Source organism: Rosa rugosa, chromosome 1, assembly GCF_958449725.1.
Source record: "Rosa rugosa chromosome 1, drRosRugo1.1, whole genome shotgun sequence".
Lineage (NCBI taxonomy): Eukaryota > Viridiplantae > Streptophyta > Magnoliopsida > Rosales > Rosaceae > Rosa > Rosa rugosa.
In genome coordinates this window covers 2,903,231-2,925,178 of record NC_084820.1, presented here as the reverse complement: position 1 = coordinate 2,925,178, position 21,948 = coordinate 2,903,231, and the positions used below count along the sequence as shown (strand labels likewise).

Below are 21,948 nucleotides of genomic sequence, written 5' to 3'. Positions count from 1 at the left end.
ACTGTCAAAACTTTAATTATAAGCTGTTATATATAATTAAAAAAAAATTTAGTTTATAAACTTTAAGATTTCATTGTCAAAACTTTAGGTTTTTTTTTTTGAATAAAAACTTTAGTTTATAATCTTCAATTATTAGTGTGTAAAGTGTAAACTGTCACGTGGTCACCAAAGACAATTGTAGGCCTATCCCAACTCTCATCAATAATATAATATAATGTGGACCTCCACTGCTTTGAGTTCAAGCTCAATGGCTGAAGTCGGTTGCAACCAAGTATTAAAACCATGTAACAAATTCATGAGGTACTGGACTTCGGCAATAGGGGCATTCGTGCTTGATCTCCAGCCACTTAGCAACGCACCAGTGATGAAACAAGTGCAAGCAAGGCAATCGACTAGGTTTATTAAGCTTTATCTCGTCCATACAAATAGGACATGTTGAGCATCGCGCAGCTTCCAAATGATCATGTACTCTCCGTTTCGAACTCTTCTCACTAGCATCATGCAATATCTTAATCCCATCAATTGCATTAACAAAAATCCTATGGTTAGGAGGCACTAAGAAGGGTGTACTTGGGTTCTGAACAATTCGAAGTATACCTTCCTCAACTTCAAGCCGCACTGACTTTTCTGATGAAGGAATTTCGGTGTCAATAATCTGCTTGATCATACGCATTGAAGGAGATTGCATAATACTAGCAGTATCTTCATTACGTAGCTCGGAAGGATGGATCGTAATAATCTTTTCACTGTGGAGTAAGTTGTATTCTTCTTTAACAGTGTCAAATAGATGTATGGTTTGCTTGTAAAATCGAAATTGGATCTTGAGCTCATCGCTCAGTGGAATCACGTCCCCTGCATTATAGTTCGGCCATGGTCGTTCATTAGTAATCCACCATGCCATTGCGCCATCATAATAAGGCTGGATGGTATAGTTCTTTGACGAAAACATAACCGCAGGGATAAAATGACGGGGTCTGAACCCACTGCTTTAATACTAGCTTGATTGTAGGAGAATCCTTGGCCAGAACGTTGTTTGGAACCTGCTTGAACACATAAACAGCAAAGCTAATAAATTAAACGATTGATGGAAAGCAACAAAAAGAAATAATACAACTTAATAGTTTTCTACAATTCTACGTAATTGACACATATATCAAAAATCTGCAACAGAATTTAGTTTTGGTGGAGAGAAAGGGATTTACTAACGTTTTTCTTTTTTGAAAGGAAGGATTTACTAACGTAACATTTAAGTTTTAGTGGACAATAATTGTGTATATGGAGGAGGCAATCTTCGATATTGTGTTAGTTAATCTAACTCAAGCTTGTCTAGGACTAGTATTTGCAACAGAATTAGGTTTTGGTCGGGAGAAAAGGATTTACCAACTTTTTTTTTTTTTTTTGAAATGAAGGATCTACTAACATAACAGATATGTTTTGGCGGACAACAATTGTGTATATGGAGAAGCCAATTAGACAAGTTCGATATTGTGTTAAGTTACTCAAGCTAGTCTAGGACTAGTGTTTGCAACAGAATTAAGTTTTAAAAAGAAGGATTTAGTTTTTACTTTTATTTTTGAAAGGAAGGATTTACTAACGTAACAGATTTAAGTTTTGGTGGATAACAATTGTTATATGGAGAAGGCATTTAGACAAGTTTGATATTGTGTTAAGCTAACTCAAACTAGTCTAGGAGGAGGTCTAGATAACACTGATTAACAAACGACCCCTTAATATGTTTTAAGCCTAATATGTTTTATTGATGCATAGATGCATATGCAAGAAGGTGACCAACTCCTCTTTAACTCCAGCAGGCTGCAGCCTATGCTGCCATCAGTAGAGGGCATTAGTACTGCGCCATAAGTTTGCACTACAGGGTACTGCGCCATCAGTAAATTAAATTGTACCCGATTTACAAACACTAGTCTTACTAGTCTAAGACTAGTGTTTGCAACAGAACTAAGTATTAAAAAGAAGGATTTAGTTTTTTCTTTTATTTTTGAAAGGAAGGATTTACTAACGTAACAGATTTAAGTTTTAGTGGATAACAATTGTTATATGGAGGAGGCATTTAGACAAGTTTGATATTGTGTTAAGCTAACTCAAACTAGGCTAGGAGGAGGTCTAAATAACACTGATTAACAAACGACCCCTTAATATGTTTTAAGCCTAATATGTTTTATTGATGCATAGATGCATATGCAACAAGGTAACCAACTCCTCTTTAACTCCAGCAGGTTGCAGCCTATGCTGCCATCAGTGGAGAGCATTAGTATTGCGCCATAAGTTGCACTACAGGGTATTGCGCCATCAGTAAATTAAATTAAGAAGTCTACCCCTATCGTACTGCGTACCTAGGTAGCTAGCATACCATATACCCGTACCTAAACGACCCACGATCCAGGTAACACTGATTGGGTTATGCGCCACAGCTTCCTCCAACAAGAAGATTGGAAAGAAATAATTTTCGAAACACTTCATAAACATTCTCCATTTGGAATGAAAACCATCATGACTTAGGAGATCCCGTACCTGATTTGCAAACAATAGTCTAGGACTAGTGTTTGCAACAGAACTAAGTTTTAAAAAGAAGGATTTAGTTTTTTCTTTTATTTTTGAAAGGAAGGATTTACTTATGTAACAGATTTAAGTTTTGGTGGATAACAATTGTTATATGGAGAAGGCATTTAGACAAGTTTGATATTGTGTTAAGCTAACTCAAACTAGTCTAGGAGGAGGTCTAAATAACACTGATTAACAAACGACCCCCTAATATGTTTTAAGCCTAATATGTTTTATTGATGCATAGATGCATATGCAACAAGGTAACCAACTCCTCTTTAACTCCAGCAGGTTGCAGCCTATGCTGCCATAAGTAGAGGGCGTTAGTATTGCGCCATAAGTTTGCACTACAGGGTATTGCGCCATCAGTAAATTAAATTAAGAAGTCTACCCCTATCGTACTGCGTACCTAGGTAGCTAGCGTACCATATACCCGTACTGTATACCCGTACCTAAACGACCCGCGATCCAGGTAACACTGATTGGGTTATGCGCCACAGCTTCCTCCAACAAGAAGATTGTAAAGAAATAATTTTTGAAACACTTCATAAACATTCTCCATTTGGAATGAAAACCATCATGGGAATGAAAACCATCATGACTTAGGTGATCCCGTACCCGATTTGCAAACACTAGTCTAGGACTAGTGTTTGCAACAGAAATAAGTTTTAAAAAGAAGAATTTAGTTTTTTCTTTTATTTTTGAAAGGATTTACTAACGTAACAGATTTAAGTTTTGGTGGATAACAATTGTTATATGGAGGAGGCATTTAGACAAGTTTGATATTGTGTTGAGCTAACTCAAACTAGTCTAGGAGGAGGTCTAAATAACACTGATTAACAAACGACCCCTTAATATGTTTTATTGATGCATAGATGCATATGCAAGAAGGTAACCAACTCCTCTTTAACTCCAGCAGGCTGCAGCCTATGCTGCCATCAGTAGAGGGCATTGGTATTGCGTCCCGATTTGAGGAGACCCGTGGGTTTGCTGTGAGACATTCTTCATTTTTGTTACTTATGATTTACAAATAACTGAAATAAGTTGTTTCTTATAAACTCACAGAAATCAAATCAAAGATCCGGGAATCCGTCCCCGTTTATGTTCAGATTCATAGTTTAAATATATATATATATATATATATATATATATATATATATATATATATATATATATATATATATATATATATCACGGGACAGATTTTCAAGACACAGAGAAATAAAAGACCCACTGCAATATTCGTAGTAACCAGATCCTATCATATAACGATAAATTAAAGTTGAGCAAATCAACAGAACAGTTGTTTAATTGGGAGGGGAATTTGAATCCGCCATGGAAATCGAAGTCGTCCACTTTAGATCCAACAGGTTTACACAACAGAATTATAAATTGAAAAAATATACCTATATTTTCAAAGTGGAGAACATATGAGAGAGTGTCTCTTGATGCACGTCTGACGGAGTGAGTTTGACGACAACCGGCGACCTGTATGCAGCGGCTCTGAACACCAGCAGACTTCAACCGCAGCTTTCTTTCGATGCTTAGTTTTTGCTCATGACCCTAACACTACGGAAATCAGACTTCGTATGGCCAACGTACATAGATATATGGGTCGAGCAGAGGAAATCACTCAAATCAGGAGACCCAGATCCGCTTTCCTTAAGGGTGCGTTTGGATGATAAAATTATGAAATTCGTAAGAATTTATAAATAATGAAATCTTTAACTCAATCAATCTAAAATTCTATTAATTGCAATTTCTATTATTTGGTTGTACTTATTTAGAATTTGAAATGTGTAATAAATTAAGAAAGTTTAAAATAAATAAAAAAATAAAATAAAATAAAAACCTTGTTTTGGAAATAAAAATTGAATATTGCAGAGAAATTCGTAAATGACACCAATTTTAGGTAGAAATTGAAGTGAGGAATTTAAATAATGAATTCCTTCGTTTTTTTCTACAGAGAAATTTAAAATTTTCAATCTAATAATGTCAAACGAGGGAATTAACTTGTAGGAATTATGAAATCCTTACTTTCAATTAAATTCCATTATTTTTTTCCTCATCCAAACACACTCTAAGGGTTTTTTTTGTTTTTTTTTTTTTTTGAGATAAGCTTTTCTTAAGAGTTGACGGTGAAATTCTGCAAGTTAGGGTCATTTTATAGGAAGAAATCGTTAGGTGAAAGAAACTAGAAAATTACGGCCCTCATCCAAAAGAATTAATGACACATTTATTTATTTGAAATGGAAAATAATCATTGATCGGAGACAGTTGAAGAAAGGAATCAGTATTGATTCATTCTCAAACTCATCTCCCCCATTCGTAATTAAATTTCTGAGTATTCAGGAATCGATTCCTTATAAGGAGGTGGGACCTACACCCATTCTGATTCCTTCATATGTTAGTAAACGCATGAATACTTTTATCCGGAATCATTTCGATTCCTTTATGTGTTAGTAACGTAGGCTGTGCTACTGTGTAATTTTCTATAATTTTATCCCGTAATAGAAGAGAATAATTCCAAGTAAGTAAACGTACCATAAAAGTTAGTATCGTGGCCATTCAGTATAGCAGAGGTGGGCATTCATACAAAATAAAAAAATAGGAAAAGTGTGGTCACATCGAGAAAGATGAAGAGCAAGTTGTTGGATGTGGTTCCCCACCTTTTTCTTTGGGCCCATTAAGTGAAACACCGAAAATTCTTCAGTACACGGAGGATGGAAATACACATACAGTCAGGGAATTCTAATCCGTAACTTACGTAAATTATTTGACGTTGACTATGAAGCAAGAACAGATACTGTTCCATAGGTATAAAAAAAAAAAATGATGGTAAAAAGCAAATAGCTAAAGGATTGTTGCCGAGAGAGAGAGAGAGCAGGAGAAGCGAGTCGCAATAGGAGCTTGATAGCGTTGAATTCTGGAGGGTTGGCTCATCGATTCTGGTTCTTGTGCCTCAAAATCTCCAGTGATGGCTGTCGTCTTCGTCGCAATCATCTCTCTCTTCTATGGGATTAGAAGAGATCTCTTTTGCTCGAAGCAAGGTATGAGAAAAGAGAGTGGCAAGAAAGCTAGTACTTGATCTGCCAGTATGCGGCTTTATGTGGATTGTGATATGAGTTTCTGTGCGATATAGCATTTGATTTCCTACTAGTAGTAGGCTACTGGTTGTCTGGTTCTATGTGGATTTTAATATTACTATGAGTAAATAATTCATTCATTTTAGTCTCTTGTGCTCTCTCTTCTTTGTTTTGGCTTCTGATATCTTGCTATCCAAATTTTTAATTTCGTTCTCAGTTCTTATGGATCTGTAATTTGAACTGGTAATTCCACAAACCATACATACCTCAGTCAATTTATTGATTTCAGTTTTGGGTCTGGGTAGAAGTTGTGTAGGAAGGAAGGTGTTGCTGTCCCTGTCGGAGTTTGCATATCAAGCCGCGGCGGTCGGCGGTGTTTGTGTTTGAGCGGCCTGCGGCATCTGGTTTTAGTGTCGGGAGTGATTAGGATTCTGATTTTGGTTGGAGCGGGTTTGGGCCTTTGATTGGGCCGGGTCTAGTGATGGAATTGAATTCACTATTAAGGCTATGTTTGGGGGGGCTTTTTTGCTCCCCTGCTTATAAGCACAAGAGCCATATCTGTTTGGTGAGCCGGCTTATTCTCGACCATGGAAAAAAGCTGCCCCAGCTTCTGTCTAAAAGCAGAAGCCGACTCCCCCCAGCTTTTAGAAGCCAGAAGCTCGGCACACTGTAGCGATAATTACTGTTCATTAATGAAATTTTCAAAATCCCGGTTTCTACCCTCCGTTGACTGAACAAATAACAGTCATCTGCCATCAAACCCTCGATCAGTCTCTCGCTCTCACTCGCTCTGCCTCTAATCACAAACGCATCCTCGCTCTCGCTCTCGATCTCGATCTCCCTCTCACAGAACCCATCCAGGCGCCACCTCATCCAGTCAATCTCCCTCTCACAGAACCCTCGATCAGTCTCTCGCATCCAGTCGCCACCGCATCCAGTCGATCTCCGTCTCACAGAACCGTCGATTAGTCTCTCGCATCCAGTCGCCACCGCATCCAGTCAATCTCCGTCTCACAGAACCCTCGATTAGTCTCTCGCATCCAGTCTCTCGCTCTTGCTGTCGATCTCGGCCTCACTTGCATAAACTCAGGATTTCAGAAGTGAAATTGAAGCATCAATCAAGCAGGTCAGTCTCTCTCCCTCTGCTTTGTTCTTATCTTTAATCTAATTGTTGTTATATTTGTTTTGATTTTCGTAGTTCTTGTTAAAGCTTTTGCATTGTGACTGTCACAACCTCTTCTAAATCAAAAAACCACGCTGGGGTCGTATGAAAAGGTGTGGGTTTTTTATTTTGATTCATGTTATTGACTCTAGCTTTTGGAAATTGGGAATTGAGTTTTGTTGTGTTGAGTTTGATTGGCTTTTACGGTTAGGGTTACTGAATTGGAGTTTTTTTTTTTTGGGTGATTGAATTTGATTCTGTAATTCCAAAGTTTTGATTCTGAGTGATGTTACGGAAAAGATTTTGTCATTTTTGCCAATGAAAGAGGCAGTGAGGACAAGTATATTATCAAGCAAGTGGAGGTACAAGTCTGATGTCCTGCTGATGTGTTAGTGTAGATATGAATTAGGAATACTGGTTTGACAAAAGCATTGGTTCTGTGGTGTTTGTCATGTGTTACTAGGCCAATCCCATTTGGTGTTTATATAGATTTCGTAAACATGGATGAATTGATTTCTTGTTTTTATTTTCTTAAACATGAATAGGTTTATTCTGCAAACACCAAAATTTCTGAGTGATTATAAAACTTGGCTCAGGCTCATTATCTTCATGAAGTGGTCTGGTTAGTGCGTTTTATTCCTCCTATTTATATGGATAAATCTGGATTCAGTTTTCCCTTCTTTCTCTTGACTTGTTTCAGTTTCTCATGTTAATCCAAGTCCATGGTTAACACCAACTGGCTTAACTCTCTGCAAAGGTGTCAGACTTTGGTATTAGTTGCTGTTCCAGCCACATGAAACCATGCTTTGTTTAATACTTCATTAATCCCAAAATTATTCTGAATTCTTACAATCAGATCTCAAGCTATATAAAAGAAAAGAATTATTAAACTTTACTATGAAACCATGACTTATTTTCTTTTGCATACATCTGTTTGTTACCTCTTCATCTATCTCTGTTAAAATACATCCTCAGCCTTACTTTCTTTTGGTATATCCTCAGCCTTACTTTCCTGTACTATAAAAGATACCTCCGAGGCTGCAACACAAAAGAACCATCCACCTATTCCTTTGACAGAGTTTGAGAGCACAAACAAAAACGCACACAGATACTTGTCGTCTTGTGTCTCTTCTTGCCTGTATCTGATTCCATCTTTATTCCCATTCTTACACTTTGTATAAAAATATATACCACCCCATTTCAAATACAGAGTTAGATTTCAAAGCCTTCTCTCTAAACCATGTCCTTCTCCCAGCTCAACACTTTCCGGTGTTGCACCTTTTCCTCATCAGGTTTCTCTCTTTCTCTGTTTGGCTGTGTTTTATTTGTTCTTTTGGGGTTTCTCTCCCAGTTCAAATCCACATTTATTAGATACCATATTGATTAGATTTCTGAATTGTCTTTTGCAAAAGTTTCATGCAGTTTTTTTTTTATCCTTTTAAACATTATCAGTATGATAATTATTTATTAGGTACCTTATGATGATTTCAGGTTTGTTTAGAGTTGAATGTCTACGGATTGAGAGGAGACACCATGCCTAGCAGGGCTGCAAAAGCTTTGGCTGCTCTGAAATGGAAGTGATAAGTTGACTCCAGAAGATTTGCTACTGTCATCCCTAACTGCTTAGGCCATCGCGTCTTCTTAAGGATCCTTTTGAAATGATTTTAAGCATACATCAATGGGATTGATACATTAAATTCATGTGACTTAATAGCGTAACCTTATCACTCATGGTACCAGCTCTTAAAGTTGTATCTGTCATTATAGTCTTTAACAGTCTTCATTCATGAGCCAAGTTTGTACTGATGTTCCATCCTCTGATGTAAAGACCTGAAGTGCATTATCCAGTTGCTTGTTTTGTGGGCTCATATACACTTTAAGGAGCAAGAACTGACAGATTTATATAATCTTTGACAGGTTAGGTTTAATGGTTGTGGGAGGCCTAATCTTGGCATCTTTCATGACATATGCGTCGAAGCACCTTGCAAGTAAATCATTCTTGAGAGTTCTTGAAGACCGAGATGCTACTAGAAGTAGGAGGTTTTGTTAGATATAGTTCACTGGTGACAAAACTGAGCATGTAAAACTATTGACCAAAAGACCAAGTATGTCCTGTAAGCAGTGTTTGATGCTTTTGCTGTAATCTGTTTCACATGGAACGCCTAGATGAATTTGTAAATTATTGTCAGAAAATCTGTTGATAAGTGCTTTTTCTCCAGGAAATTTTGTTGTAACATTGTTACGGAAACTATTAATGATACTGTTAATATCATGGTCATGGTGCACAAGAAACGGAAACAATAAGGCATAGCATTACTCAAAGTTTGATGAGTGCGCGTAATAACGTGCACATTTGAATATGTTATAATTTTTTTTTGTGGTTACTTGATACGAACTAGAAATCAATTGTTATTAATGTTACTAATATATTTATATAAGTTATTTTTAAAATTATCCAATATTAATCATATGGTCACCATAATTTATAAAAATTGAAAGTTAACAAAAATTGATAAGGATATAATAAACATTAAAAATAATAACAAGAGCATTTGAACAACATTATATTACCGAATAGTCAAGGCAAAATAATTTGGGGGGTGAAATTTGCACCCCCAAATTTACAAACCACACCCCCTTTTATTTTTTTAATAGTATTTCATGTCACCTATTTTTACACTTCCTAAAACACCCTCCCCCCTCTCTCTTCCAGACCACCACCAAGGTCCCCGTTCTTCTTCCCACTGCCGGCCAAGTCCTCCACATCCACTGCTGGAACCGCCGTCAAGGTCGCCGCCGCCGCAGCACCAAAATCGAAGGCGAAGGCGAAGCCCAAAGCAGACGCCGACGCGATCAAGCCCAAGAGAAGCCGTGAAGCAGATCTGGAGCCACATCAAGCTCCAAAACCTGCAGGTCGTGATTTCGATCTCCTTTGCTTCATTCTCTGCGTTTAGGTAGCATGCACTCGGCATGCTGGATTAGGAATACCCATCTTCTTTTCTGTCAGTTCCCCTTGCAGATATATAAACATAAAGAAAGACTACAAATTTTAGTTCAACTACCGTCAACCCAAAACAAATAGCAGAAGCACATCAATTTCGTATTAATAAAATTCATAAGCATCCCAAATTCAATCAATCTAATGCTTTTATACATCAATTCCATATATTCATCTCCACCACAAAATTACAGATTTAATTAATCTCAATATCCCAACAGAAACACATTCACAACTCAAAGGCTTGGAATTCTTACCCTGTACCATTTCTGCCGAGACAATAGTCTCAATGACCTGGTGCATCATGCAGTCCTCCTTAGTTCCTCATCATCCCTTTAAAAATCAATCAAAATCAAGACCAGAAGCTCCCTTTTACATTTCCATTTCCCCTGTTTCCTCCAAGTACGAAATTTAAGAACAACAATCAAAAGAATTGAACATTAATAACTCCATTAGAGTGAAATTGAAACTCAGCCTATCAACGAATGAGAGGCCCCTTTTTTTTTTTTTTTTTTTTCAGAAAATCAAATAAGCTTGGTCCAAGCTTCTCAAACACTATGCATATGTGATTGCCGTAATCAAACCAATCGCGAATCTGCACACAGCATGAGTTGCTAGTATCATTCTTGGCAATACGATTAAGCACATCCACCTCATGCTTAATCGTAATCATCGTCTCGTTTCGGAGGCGAACCATTTCTTCCATTCGCTTGATTACCCGCCAATAATGGCCGTTGCGCCTCTGGTTCGTACTCGGAGGGGCCGACGTCCCAGGCGGACCGGGGCCTTCTCTTGATTCGCTTTAGCATCCTAGAGTCTATTCTCACCGCCGTCATTTAAACCGGTCGAGATCGATCCCCGTCTGCAACCAAAATTCTGAGACAAAAATTTGGGGGAAATTGATTTGGGTTTTCTGGGCGAGACTCGAAGGATTTACCACAGAGGACCCTGAGGGAGAGAGATAGAGACAGATTAGGTAGCATGCACCGTGCAGACGGGAGAAAGAGGCCCTTGGTGGTGGTCTGGAAGAGAGGGGGACAGAGAGAAGAAAAGACCCAAAAAGAAAAAGAAAAAAAATCTGACCTTGAGGGTGTTTTAGGAAGTGTAAAAATAGGTGACATGAAATACTATTAAAAAAACAAAATGGGGTGTAGTTTGTAAATTTGGGGGTGCAAATTTCACCCCCCAATAATTTCTCATGTCCAATTTGGTCATTCCACAAACAAAAAGCACAAGCCAGTTTGAGTTTACCAAACACTTTGCCACAGCTTTTGCTACTGACAGCTCTTATAAAAAGCCAGTTTACCAAACACTCAGCTACTTTGCTTTTCAGCCACTTATTCTCAGAAATAAGCAGAAGCCAGCTTTTTTGAAAAGCCCAGCCATACCAAACATAGCCTAAGTATTATCTTAAATGTGAACGGAATGAAATATACAACTGATGATATGGGTCGGGTGTAATTGAATTCACTATTATCTTAAACCAATATTATCAATGTACAATTGAATTCACTTTGTGTACATATATGTTTTATTGGTTTCGGCTTAGATATGTACTGGTTTCGGCTTGCATCGCAACTTAGACCTACAACGCACTTTGTTGAGTTTTTTTTTTTTTTTTTTTGATCAAATATGCTTTTATGCAAAAGAAAAATAAATGAGAATTGAAAATATTTTTAAATTTATGGAGAATTGAATATCCGTATTACTTAAGTAAATAAGAATTGAGGTAAATTTTATTAATTCAAATTTACAATTCTAAAAATAAATGATTAAGAGCATTATTTTGCATCGCTATTTTATAAAACAAAAAAATATATGACGATTGTAAATTGTTCACGTTCATTAACATTTAACTCAATGTTTCAGTTATTAAAATCATTTTTTCAATTTTTTTTTTTTTTTGCATCATTGTTATAGTTTAAGCGTACGAGTATGATAGTGCGGGATCGAACAATGCATCAACAAGAGTGGTGACAAAGTTATTGACATTTAAGTAATTCTATTAATGTGTGATAATATGGATTGAAGTCAGAACAAGAATGATGATGACTAATATTTTTAGAATTTTAGTATAAGCACTTCACTTCCAAATTATTATCTCATCAAATGGTCTGACTAATAGATTTATATGTCCACCCACCACCTCCTTAGTTTTGAAAATAAAACTTTTTATCATGAACAATTATTAATTTAAAATACACTAGTGGGAATATCGAATTTTGTGCGTATTATAAAAGAAAGAAATGAAAAATGCAAGATTTGACATTACATGTATAAATACCTTGTCAATATGCTACATGTGAAAAGAAGTAGCCCTATATATTAGTAGTTTCAGCCTTGACAAAAGTCGTTAACATTTAAGACTAAAACTTTTTTTAGGTAGCCAAATGAATATCACACGCCAGCTTCTACAACCTTGCCGCCGCCGCGACCGAACCTTTGGCGGTTGTCTCTTCCATAGCATCAACTTCCACCCGAAGTCTAACCCATAGCCCAGCAAACCCAACGAGGTTAACCCTAGACCCGATACTAATACAACCGCTTTGACCGATTCAAAGCGATGGCATACCAAGTTAATTTTTTTTTTATCACAAATGGTCACTCAACTTTTACCTATTCGACACTTTAGTCACTCACCTTTTAAATATATCACTTGGGTCACTCAACTTTACCTCTGTTATTCACTTTAGTCACTTCTTTAATTTTTTTCATTAAAAAAAAATTATTTGCCACAATATTAATGATATTTTCATCCAACCAATTGTGAAAAATTGAGAAATATGTATTAGAATGATTGGGAGAAGTGATTAAAGTGAGATAAAATGCCCCTTGGGTGACTAAAGTGATTGACAGTGTAATAGTTTAGTGACCAAAGTGATATATTTGAAACTTGAGTGACCAAAGTGTCGAATGAGTCATAGTTGAGTGACCATTTGTGGAATTCTCCATAATGAATAACCCAATTATCTTACATGGACTGATCGAGGCAAATGGCTTGCGAAAATGAATTGTGAGGGAGTGGTTACGAGCATTTTAGTTTGATATGTATTTAGGGTTTAGGGTTAACCACATAGATCGAGGGTCAAATGATGATAAAAAACTATAAAGTTTTTACCATAGCCTTTTCTTCTCTTCATGAGAACATCCAACGGTCGAATTGACCAAATTGTATTTCCCCCACTTTATTGGTTTTGGAGGTATGTTTTTCCTAACCAATAAACAAATTGAACCAAATTAGCAGACATACAAGAAATTTATGTAATAAAAAAAAATTAGAATTTGACATATTTGACATCACCCAATCACCCATGTATTTACTACATAAAAATAGGTACTATGTAAACAAAATTTAACTCGTTCTGTCGTCATTTTGACATTGGTCAAAGCGATCAACCAGGTATACACTTATATTCTTTTAAGGGGAGCCGAATAACGAGGATATAAATGTCCCGAATATTTTACATGCATTGACATAACTCATTCCCAGGTGATTGTGAGCGCTGACATATTGAGAAAAGAAGTTGTGAAGAAGTGTTTAAGAGTATTTTAGTTTGATGGATATTTAGGGTTTAGGATTTACCATGTAATTGAGGCCCATACTATGACGAATATAGGTAAATTTTTTACCATAGTTTTCTCTTCTTGTCATGAGAACATCCAATGGTCAAATTGGCCAAATTTATTTCATCAACCTTATTTTGTTTTAGAATGTAAACATTTTCATATAAGTAATAAACAAGTTAGACCACCCTTCAATGCCCCCCCCCCTTGTATTCAACAATTTCATTAATCAAGGCTTGAGGGCAGCTGCACCAGCCCTTCATTAAAAAAAAAAAACAAGTTAGACCACATTACCAATTATATAAAGATTTTGTGTGATCCAAAAATTCAAAATTCAAAATTGATAATTTTGACATTTTACATGTAGTGACCGCATATAAATAGGTACAATGTAAAAAAATTTAACTTGGTATGCCATCGCTTTGAATCGGTCAAAGCGGTTGTATTATTACCGGGTCTAGGGTTGACCTCGTTGGGTTTGCTGGGCTGTGGGTTAGGCTTCGGGCGGCGGTTGATGCTATGGAAGAGACAACCGCCAAAGGTTCGGTCGCGGCGGCGGCGGCAAGGTTGTAGAAGCTGGCTTGTGGTTTTGCGACTATAGAGATGTAGTAGATCCCTAGGGCCGCTGATATGACTGCTAGCTCCTTACTTCTTACTTAAGTGTTTGTAGACTCTGGCTTTATGCTATTGATCTAATGAAATCAATTCCTATTTCAAAAAAAACAAATCAAAAAATAGGTGTTTTTTTTTTCAAAAATTTGTTAATTTGTGAATAATTTCACGAATTAACTAACTAGGCTATTTAGTTGCCCTTTGACAAATCTAAGGTATTGGGTTGTAGAGAGAGATTTAAATTCTAAATTTTGATTTTAGGGATATTATAATTTTAGGGCTAAATACTGGTTACTATCATGTGGTTTAGGTCCAAAATCAATTCACTCCCTAGACTTCTAATTTCATCAAAAACACCCTTGTACTTTCAATTTTGATCTAATAGGTCCAATTCATTAATATTATGCTATGGGTTCAACTTAATTATAGTTGGATTATTTGATGAAAAACTTTTTATTTGATAGATTTCTAATAGTGAGACCCACTCCTAAATTGACTATGCATGTCACCTCAACACCACGTCATAAAACATAGATCATATATGAGCCACGTCAACAAGTTAAATAACTCAATTATCGGAAGACTAACATATTGGACCTATTAGATCAAAATTGAAATTGCAGGGGTGTTTTTGATAAAATTAGAATTCGAGAGACTGAATTGATTTTGGACTTAAACCACAGGGTAGTAACCAGTATTTAGCCAATAATTTTACCACTAAGACTTTTGGGGAATATTTCAATTTTGCCGCTAAGTAGATTTCGAGAAAGACTTAGAGCGATACCATTTATTTATGGGGCCGTGACCACTTACCCAATTTCAGCATGAATATTGCCCACTTACTCCACTAAGAGTTTTTTAACCCCCTTTACCCAATCTAACCTATAGTGACATTTTTGCCCCCTATTAAACTCTTTCCTCTCAGACTCTCTCTCTCACTCTCTCTCACACACGCTTCCTCTCTTTCATCGACGGCAGAGACGACATCGCCGGAGCCTCGGAATCCGATTTGGGAGCGGATCGATTAGGAGCCACGGCGGCGTTGTCAGGTTCTATTCCGGCGCGTCAATATGGAAGAAGTTGAGGTGGCCGACGATTGGAAGTGGCCGGGTCTGGTTCGACTTGGTTTTGGTTCAAGTCTGATCTCTTGCCGGAATGGAGTGTGGGTCGAACGTCGGCAGCGTCTGAAGAATTTGGGTCATTGATGTCGGCGTTTGAAGATGATTCACGATCTGGTCTGATGCATCGACGAGATCTGTTGTACTCATCGTCTGGGTTCTTGGGTTTCGATTCCATCGGCTATTATCACTGGTACACACCCCCAGCAACTGACTCAACCAGACTCGTCGTCCAGACCCGAACGTCGACCGACGTATAGCCTTTAGAAGCCGGAGACGAAGCCACGGTGCCGCCGAAGATGGTGATTGGGTGCCCAGAGCTTTACTGGGTGCCCAAATCAGTTTCTGGTTTTTTTTTTTTTTTTTTTGCTACCCATTACATTTCCTGGCTACTGGGGGGCAGTAGACACATTACTGGCCCCCAGTAGACTTTGATAAGAGGGACAGGGATCACTATAGTGTGGTGTTTTGATAAGTTAACTGTTGTTTTCTATGTATTAAAGTCAAATTATCTGTGAATCCTACAAAATGGTTCATTTTTGGTGGTCTATTGGGAGACAGTAGAGACATTGGACTTTGTATTGGGGGGCAATAATATGATTATTGGGAGGCACTAATATGATTATTGGGAGCCAATAATATGATTATAAATTGATCAATTGTGCCTGTAGTGTATTCATTTTGGTTTTGGGAGTTCATACAATTCACTGGACGACAGTAATATGATTTTTGGGAGGCAATAATATGATTATTGGGGGGCAATAATATGGTTACTGAATATTATTAGGGACCGGTCGTCGGATTCCGGTCAGCGTTCGCCGGATTCCGGTCACCGATTGCCGGATTCCGGTCACCGGTCGCCGGCGCCCTGCCACTGGTCACCAGAGGCCGGCAAGGTGGAGGATGACTTCTCCCTCTAAGTGAAAAAGAAGGAGAGAGCAAAAAAGTCTCAAAAAAAAATAAAGAAGAATTAATTGGGTAAAGGGGAAATAATCCCTTAGAGTGTTTTGGGTAAATGGGGTTAAAAAACAGTTGGTGGAGAAAGTGGGCAATTTTTAGCCTAAAATCGGGTAAATGTTCATTTTCCCTTTATTTATTTATTCAAATTTAACTTTCTTCTCTCTTTCTTCTTCAAATTTCCTCCCAATCGCAAACAAAATCCTCACCACTCCAAATCTTCTAATCCATCATCTCATCTCTCAATCACATATGAAAGCAAGACACTCCTAGTGTACATACTAGAGAAATCTTCACTAGGTTTGGCACTATCGGCTGGGGCCCGTAGGTATACCCAGGTACCATGCCATGGGCCGGGTTCACAACCCACCATGACGGGGCCCATGGGGGATGTCACCCCGGGCACCTAAGGCTCGGGGCATGGTCAGCACAGCCCATCTAATTACACAACAGAGGGCTGATATGGCATCAGAAGAACAACCTGCTTCCCACATTGAAGATAGGGGAAACTCCTTTCCCATGCTCGAGTATAAAGGCATCAACACAACCACCTTTTACGGGTAATAACTCATTTATCTACTATTACTCGATTCACTTATATATTGGTATCTTACTCAGGCATCGGAGAGGCGTAAACCGTCCGGTACGGTTTACCCCTCTAACGCTGTGTTCTTGGTACAGGATTTAGGAGTTGGATCGGTACCCCAGGTGGTATAGCATTCTGTGTGAGGTACCCGGAGAAAGCCACTAGAAACACCTAGTATGCCTACTAGATTGGCTACTATATTCATTGATTTTTTTTATTTCTCAGATCACACGAAATTCTAATATACCTACTAGATTGACTACTATATATATATATATATATATATATATATATATATATATATATATATATATATATATATATATATATATATTTTATCATATCAACAACTAGTCTTTTGTGAGTCGAACTCACAACCTCCTACTTACAAAAGGGAGACTTATGCCACTAGACCAAATGGTACTGGGCAGGTTGACTACTATATTAATTGATTATAATGTATATACCTACATGGGTTGGAGCATTATTTTGATTTTATTATAAGTAGTATCCTAGATGAGTAGATGTACTTGGTTGATCCATCGACAAAATCTACCGACTAAAAAAAACGACCCAGCTAAATCCCTAAAATATATGATCTATATTTTTTTTATTTTTCATTTTTACATCTAATATGAGAAACCTATCCTCGTGTTAACTTATTAAAAAAAAAAAAAAAAACTAAACTTTGTCATGAATAACATATAGTATTAGAGTGAGATTACAACTTAATTAATTTTTAAGCTAATCATGCAATTATTAAAACAGAAAAGTTTAATTGACACGTATTCACTGAAAGCTTACCCGCTTCCATCTAATGCTCGTTGTAATTGAGTCCACACACGTGAGCTGCACATGTAAATTTATTAAGGGGAGGTGTAGATGGAAAAGGCTATGCCTGTTCCCGGTAACTGTTGGTTGGGTGCCTTGAGGTGAATTTGGATTTTTCTTTCAGCTTCGGGTGAAAAGATTTGTACGTACAAGTGGATGACTTCCCCCAAGCTTGGTTAACTGGTAAGTAAAAAGGAATGGAATTTATGGAGTTGTGTGTAGAAGAAGTAGATCTGGAGGTGCGGCGTATTCCTACGAAGACTTAATCTTGGTACATTTCTGATTTCTCTACAACGGAATGGAACCATGGGCATCAAATTTGTTGAAGGGGAGCCAGGTGATGAAAAACTACTCTGATTCCTCAAGGGCTGAATATCGGAATGAATCAAAGTAGAAGATCTGATCCTTTACATGTTGATGGTAAATAAGTATGACGCTTCAGGCTTTTATAAAACAGTTTAAAACAGAGGAAGCAGCTAAGGATTCTTATTGGTTTTAGTATGAGATTCCAACTCTGATGGGAGAGGTTTAGTCCGATTGCACTCTCATTTCTTTTTCTTATTAATTCATGGCATTTTCTACTGAAGAAACGCCTGGGGTTGTGCATATTTGGAATAGTTGAATCAAGATCAGTTTCCCTCTTTGAATTTCAGCAGCAGCTTAGTTCGTTGCTTTTGTCTATATCAGTGTGTATTATCCTGTTACCAAGGAGCAAGAACTCTCACCGAATCCGTCTTCTATTGTTTGATGTTTTGTAATTTTCTTTGGGCACCCTTCCTATATTTATTTATTTTTGGTGGGTTTGTATATACTCTGTGTACACTTCATAAACCAATTTCTTTTTTCTGGAATAAGATATTTCATTGATAAAAGCAGAGTAATTACATAACAGAATTACAGACATTAGCAAACATATGAAGCATCTACATCAAGAGCATAACTAAGCCATAGAGGTTCTACTTCCTTGGCAATTCTGTGTGACGCATAATTGCATTCTCTACCAACATGTCTCCATTTGATAGATTCAAAGGATCCATCAGCTCATTAATTTCATCCACCAATGCACGACATTTTCACTTAAATCAGCTCCAGCAGTGATCACTTGATTACATTCCCATAACAGTGAATCACTTGATTACATTCCATAAACTTTCATATTGAGCTGGATCAGAATTCCATTTGTAGATTCTGATCATAAGCCAAAACTGTCGGACATGTAACAAGAACCCATATGGAAACTGATAAATCAATTAAGGCAGATATCAATTAAACAGACACAACTTATAGACCAGATGCATTAATCTACATTCCAATCACAATGCCATATTGATCATACAGAGTAGAAAGCGAACCTAATTGTAGCACAACAACCATGCTGATAAACTTTTTAGTACATGAACAATAAGATTGTGACTGTCTCAAAACTTGTATTGATTCAAGAACTCAAAATTACTAGCACAATCAACATGCTTGTGAATTCTTTGAGGCAGACTGCAACGTAATAGACATATATGCAGATCTGAAGCTTTTTATGGCAGTAATGACCTGTCATACAATGCCTACAGAGCCAGAGACTGCAGTCAAATACAATATTTCTGAGTTTTTGGCCTTGAAACACAAAAATCCTCAATCAAATACACAAAATCCACAAATTTATCATTTGACAATAAGTCATACAGTAACATTGATGCATATAATCCAATGACACTTTCAATAATAATTATAAAACTAAAAACAATCATATTATCACCATTTAACCAATTTACTTCCGAATTGAGATTATTAATATTGTGAATTGTTGAGGGCGCCCCAAATTTAAGTTTATTATTTAGCCCCAAATTTAAGAAAATCATGAACATATCTGAATTGACAAACGGAACACAAGCCAAAGATTAAACAACAATAATTCATCATGACTGAACCCAAATTGATATAAAAAGAAGTTTGTACCTATACTACATATACATGATTGTCTGATCATGAGACGCCCGTAATAGCATCCGTCTAAGCCTGAAAGCTCTATAAACCTGTGAAGAGAGGAAACAAAAAGAAACAGCATGCCAAATTCAGAATCATGAAAATAACAGAGATGCAGGACTGCTTCAGACGCAAGCTTAAAGCAGCGGTTTGATGATCTAGGAGGAGTTCGACCAGAATAGGACCGGTATGGCCAGAACAGAATGTAGACCAGGTTAGATTCTCTCTCACGATAAGCAAAATAAAAGGGAGAACTGGAAAAACACAAATGACAAAGCGGTGATGAAACTTAAAAGTGTCTGTGTATACCTGGAATTGGGTCGCCTCGCTTTTTGCCTCTGGACCTTGCTCTGCATCCTGATGACTCTGACTCCTCCACCACTGTCGATTACGATGACTACTACTACAAGTCTACAACTGCATGTGATGGGCTCGTCTCTTTAACCATTCGTGCTGAGCGAATTTGCATTGCTCGGACTTTGGATTTGAGCTCCTTCGATAGGCCAGAAGGGAGGAACAGAGAGAAAGAGAGAGTAATTCAACAATAGAGGAAACTATTTTCTTTTATTATCATTGAATCGATGAGGGGAAATATGAAGGTAAAGTGGGCGGGATTTTAAGTTGAGCTCAAAATTTTGCCGCCATGATAGGCGGGAATTTTCTTTGGACTATTTTTCAAAGCTAGAAATTAATGATTTCTAAAATTCTCACATTTCTAAAAATCATAATAAATAACTTGAGTGTCCCGAATTTTATTATTTTTCAAAGCTAGAAATTACCAACTCATTGTGACGTGTATTTTATTATTGTATATCAAGTCTTATATTCATCAATAGTCTTACAATTTGAAGTGTGGAGTTAATAAAAATAAGAAAAAAAAACCTAGTCAGTTGACCGAATTTTGAACCAAAAGCTTAAAATAATGTACTTGTCACAATACCTGTTAATACGTTATAAATATATGGGTAATGTCAAATTTAACAATTTCTAATTTTGGGAATTTTATCTCCTCAATGGTCGACTCCCCTTAGGGAAGTAGAAGCTTTTAAAGGATTGATCGGTTTATTTCATTGTCAAAATGACGGCGGATTGGGTTAATTTTTTTACACAATGCCTACTAATACGCTATAAATAAATGTTTATGGTCTAAATTTTGGCTATTTTCGTTGTCGTATGGGTCTTCATTTACTAGGTCAACCCTAAACCCTAAATATCACATAAAACTAATATGCTCATAACCGCTCATTCGTAACTTCTTTTTTCGATCTGTCAACTCTCACATTCTCGTGGATATGAGTTATATCAATCAATGTAAAAATTTTGAGAAGTTTATCTCCTCGTGGTTCAACTCTCCTTATGGAAGTATAAGTGTATAAAAGGTTGACCGCTTTGTTTGATGTCGAAATGATGGCGGATAGGATCAATTTTTATACACATTACCTATTAATACACTATAAATAGATGGGTCATGTCAAAATTATCGATTTCTAGTTTCAATTTTTTGGATCGCACAAAATCCTTACATGCCTACTAATGTGGTCTAATTTGTTTATTAGTTGTATATAAAAAATATACCTTCCATAAGCAACAAGGTGGAGGAAATAAATTTTATTAAAATCGATCGTTGGATGTTATCATGATAAGAATAAATATTTATGGTCAAAATTTTAGCTATTTTAGTCGTCGTTTGGGTGTTGATCTACTAGGTCAACCCTAAATCCTAAATACTCATAACTGCTCATTCGCAACTTCTTTTTTCGATCTGTCAGCTCTCACACTCTCGTGGGTATGAGCTATATCAACCAATGTAAAAATTTCATAAAGTTTGTCTCCTTGTGGTGCAGCTCCCCTTAGGGAAGTATAAGTGTATAAAGGGTTGACCGCATTGTTTGATGTCGAAATGATAGTGGATAGGGTTAATTTTTATACACATTACCTATTAATACACTATAAATAGATGGGTCATGTCAAAATTATCGATTTTTAGTTTCAATTTTTTGGATCGCACAAAATCCTTATATCCCCACTAATGTGGTTTTAACTTTACTAGTGTATGGAAAAATATACCTTCTATGATCAACAAGGTGGAGGAAATAGAATTTATCAAGATTGACCGTTGGATGTTATCATGATAAGAATAAATGGTTATGGTAAAAATTTCAGCTATTTTTGTCGTCGTTTGGGTCTCGATCCATTAGGTCAACCCTAAACCCTAAATACCCTATAAAACTAATATGCTCATAACCGCTCACTCGCAACTTCTTTTTTTTATCTGTCAGCTCTCACACTATCGTGGCTATGAGCTACATCAACTAATATAAAAATTTCAGAAAGTTTATCTACTCGTGATTAAGCTCCCCTTAGGGAGTTATAAGTGTATAAGTGGTTGACCGCTTTATTTGACAACTAAATGATGGCGGATCGGGTTAATTTTTTTACACAATACCTAATAATACGCTATAAATAGATGGGTAATGTCAAATTTATCGATTTTCAGT

The 21,948-nt window shown here is 36.8% G+C and overlaps 1 protein-coding gene and 3 long non-coding RNA genes across 6 annotated transcripts; 1 reads left to right on the top strand and 3 right to left on the bottom strand.

Moving 5' to 3' along the window:
- Positions 1–101: 101 nt before the first annotated feature.
- Positions 102–4,220, bottom strand: LOC133710424 (uncharacterized). Its single transcript, XM_062136494.1, has 2 exons — positions 3,966–4,220; positions 102–1,040 (listed from the first exon to the last, which is right to left on the bottom strand). Exon 2 carries the CDS (start codon positions 947–949, stop codon positions 275–277), a length of 675 nt encoding a protein of 224 aa, XP_061992478.1. The 5' UTR covers positions 950–1,040; positions 3,966–4,220; the 3' UTR covers positions 102–274.
- Positions 4,221–5,392: 1,172 nt separating this feature from the next.
- On the top strand, positions 5,393–8,950 carry LOC133710413 (uncharacterized). 3 transcript variants are annotated; one of them, XR_009846654.1, is made up of 3 exons: positions 5,393–5,609; positions 5,935–6,771; positions 8,299–8,950. It is a non-coding gene; the product is annotated as an uncharacterized LOC133710413 (long non-coding RNA). The 3 variants fall into 3 exon arrangements; XR_009846650.1 differs by having other exon boundaries at positions 5,394–5,609; positions 5,954–6,771; XR_009846649.1 differs by having other exon boundaries at positions 5,394–5,609; positions 5,951–6,771.
- A 394-nt stretch (positions 8,951–9,344) lies between these two features.
- LOC133726967 (uncharacterized) lies at positions 9,345–11,254 on the bottom strand. Its single transcript, XR_009854958.1, has 2 exons — positions 10,063–11,254; positions 9,345–9,819 (listed from the first exon to the last, which is right to left on the bottom strand). It is a non-coding gene; the product is annotated as an uncharacterized LOC133726967 (long non-coding RNA).
- A 7,177-nt stretch (positions 11,255–18,431) lies between these two features.
- Positions 18,432–19,857, bottom strand: LOC133714609 (uncharacterized). Its single transcript, XR_009848751.1, has 3 exons — positions 19,760–19,857; positions 19,424–19,500; positions 18,432–18,661 (listed from the first exon to the last, which is right to left on the bottom strand). It is a non-coding gene; the product is annotated as an uncharacterized LOC133714609 (long non-coding RNA).
- Positions 19,858–21,948: the final 2,091 nt, after the last annotated feature.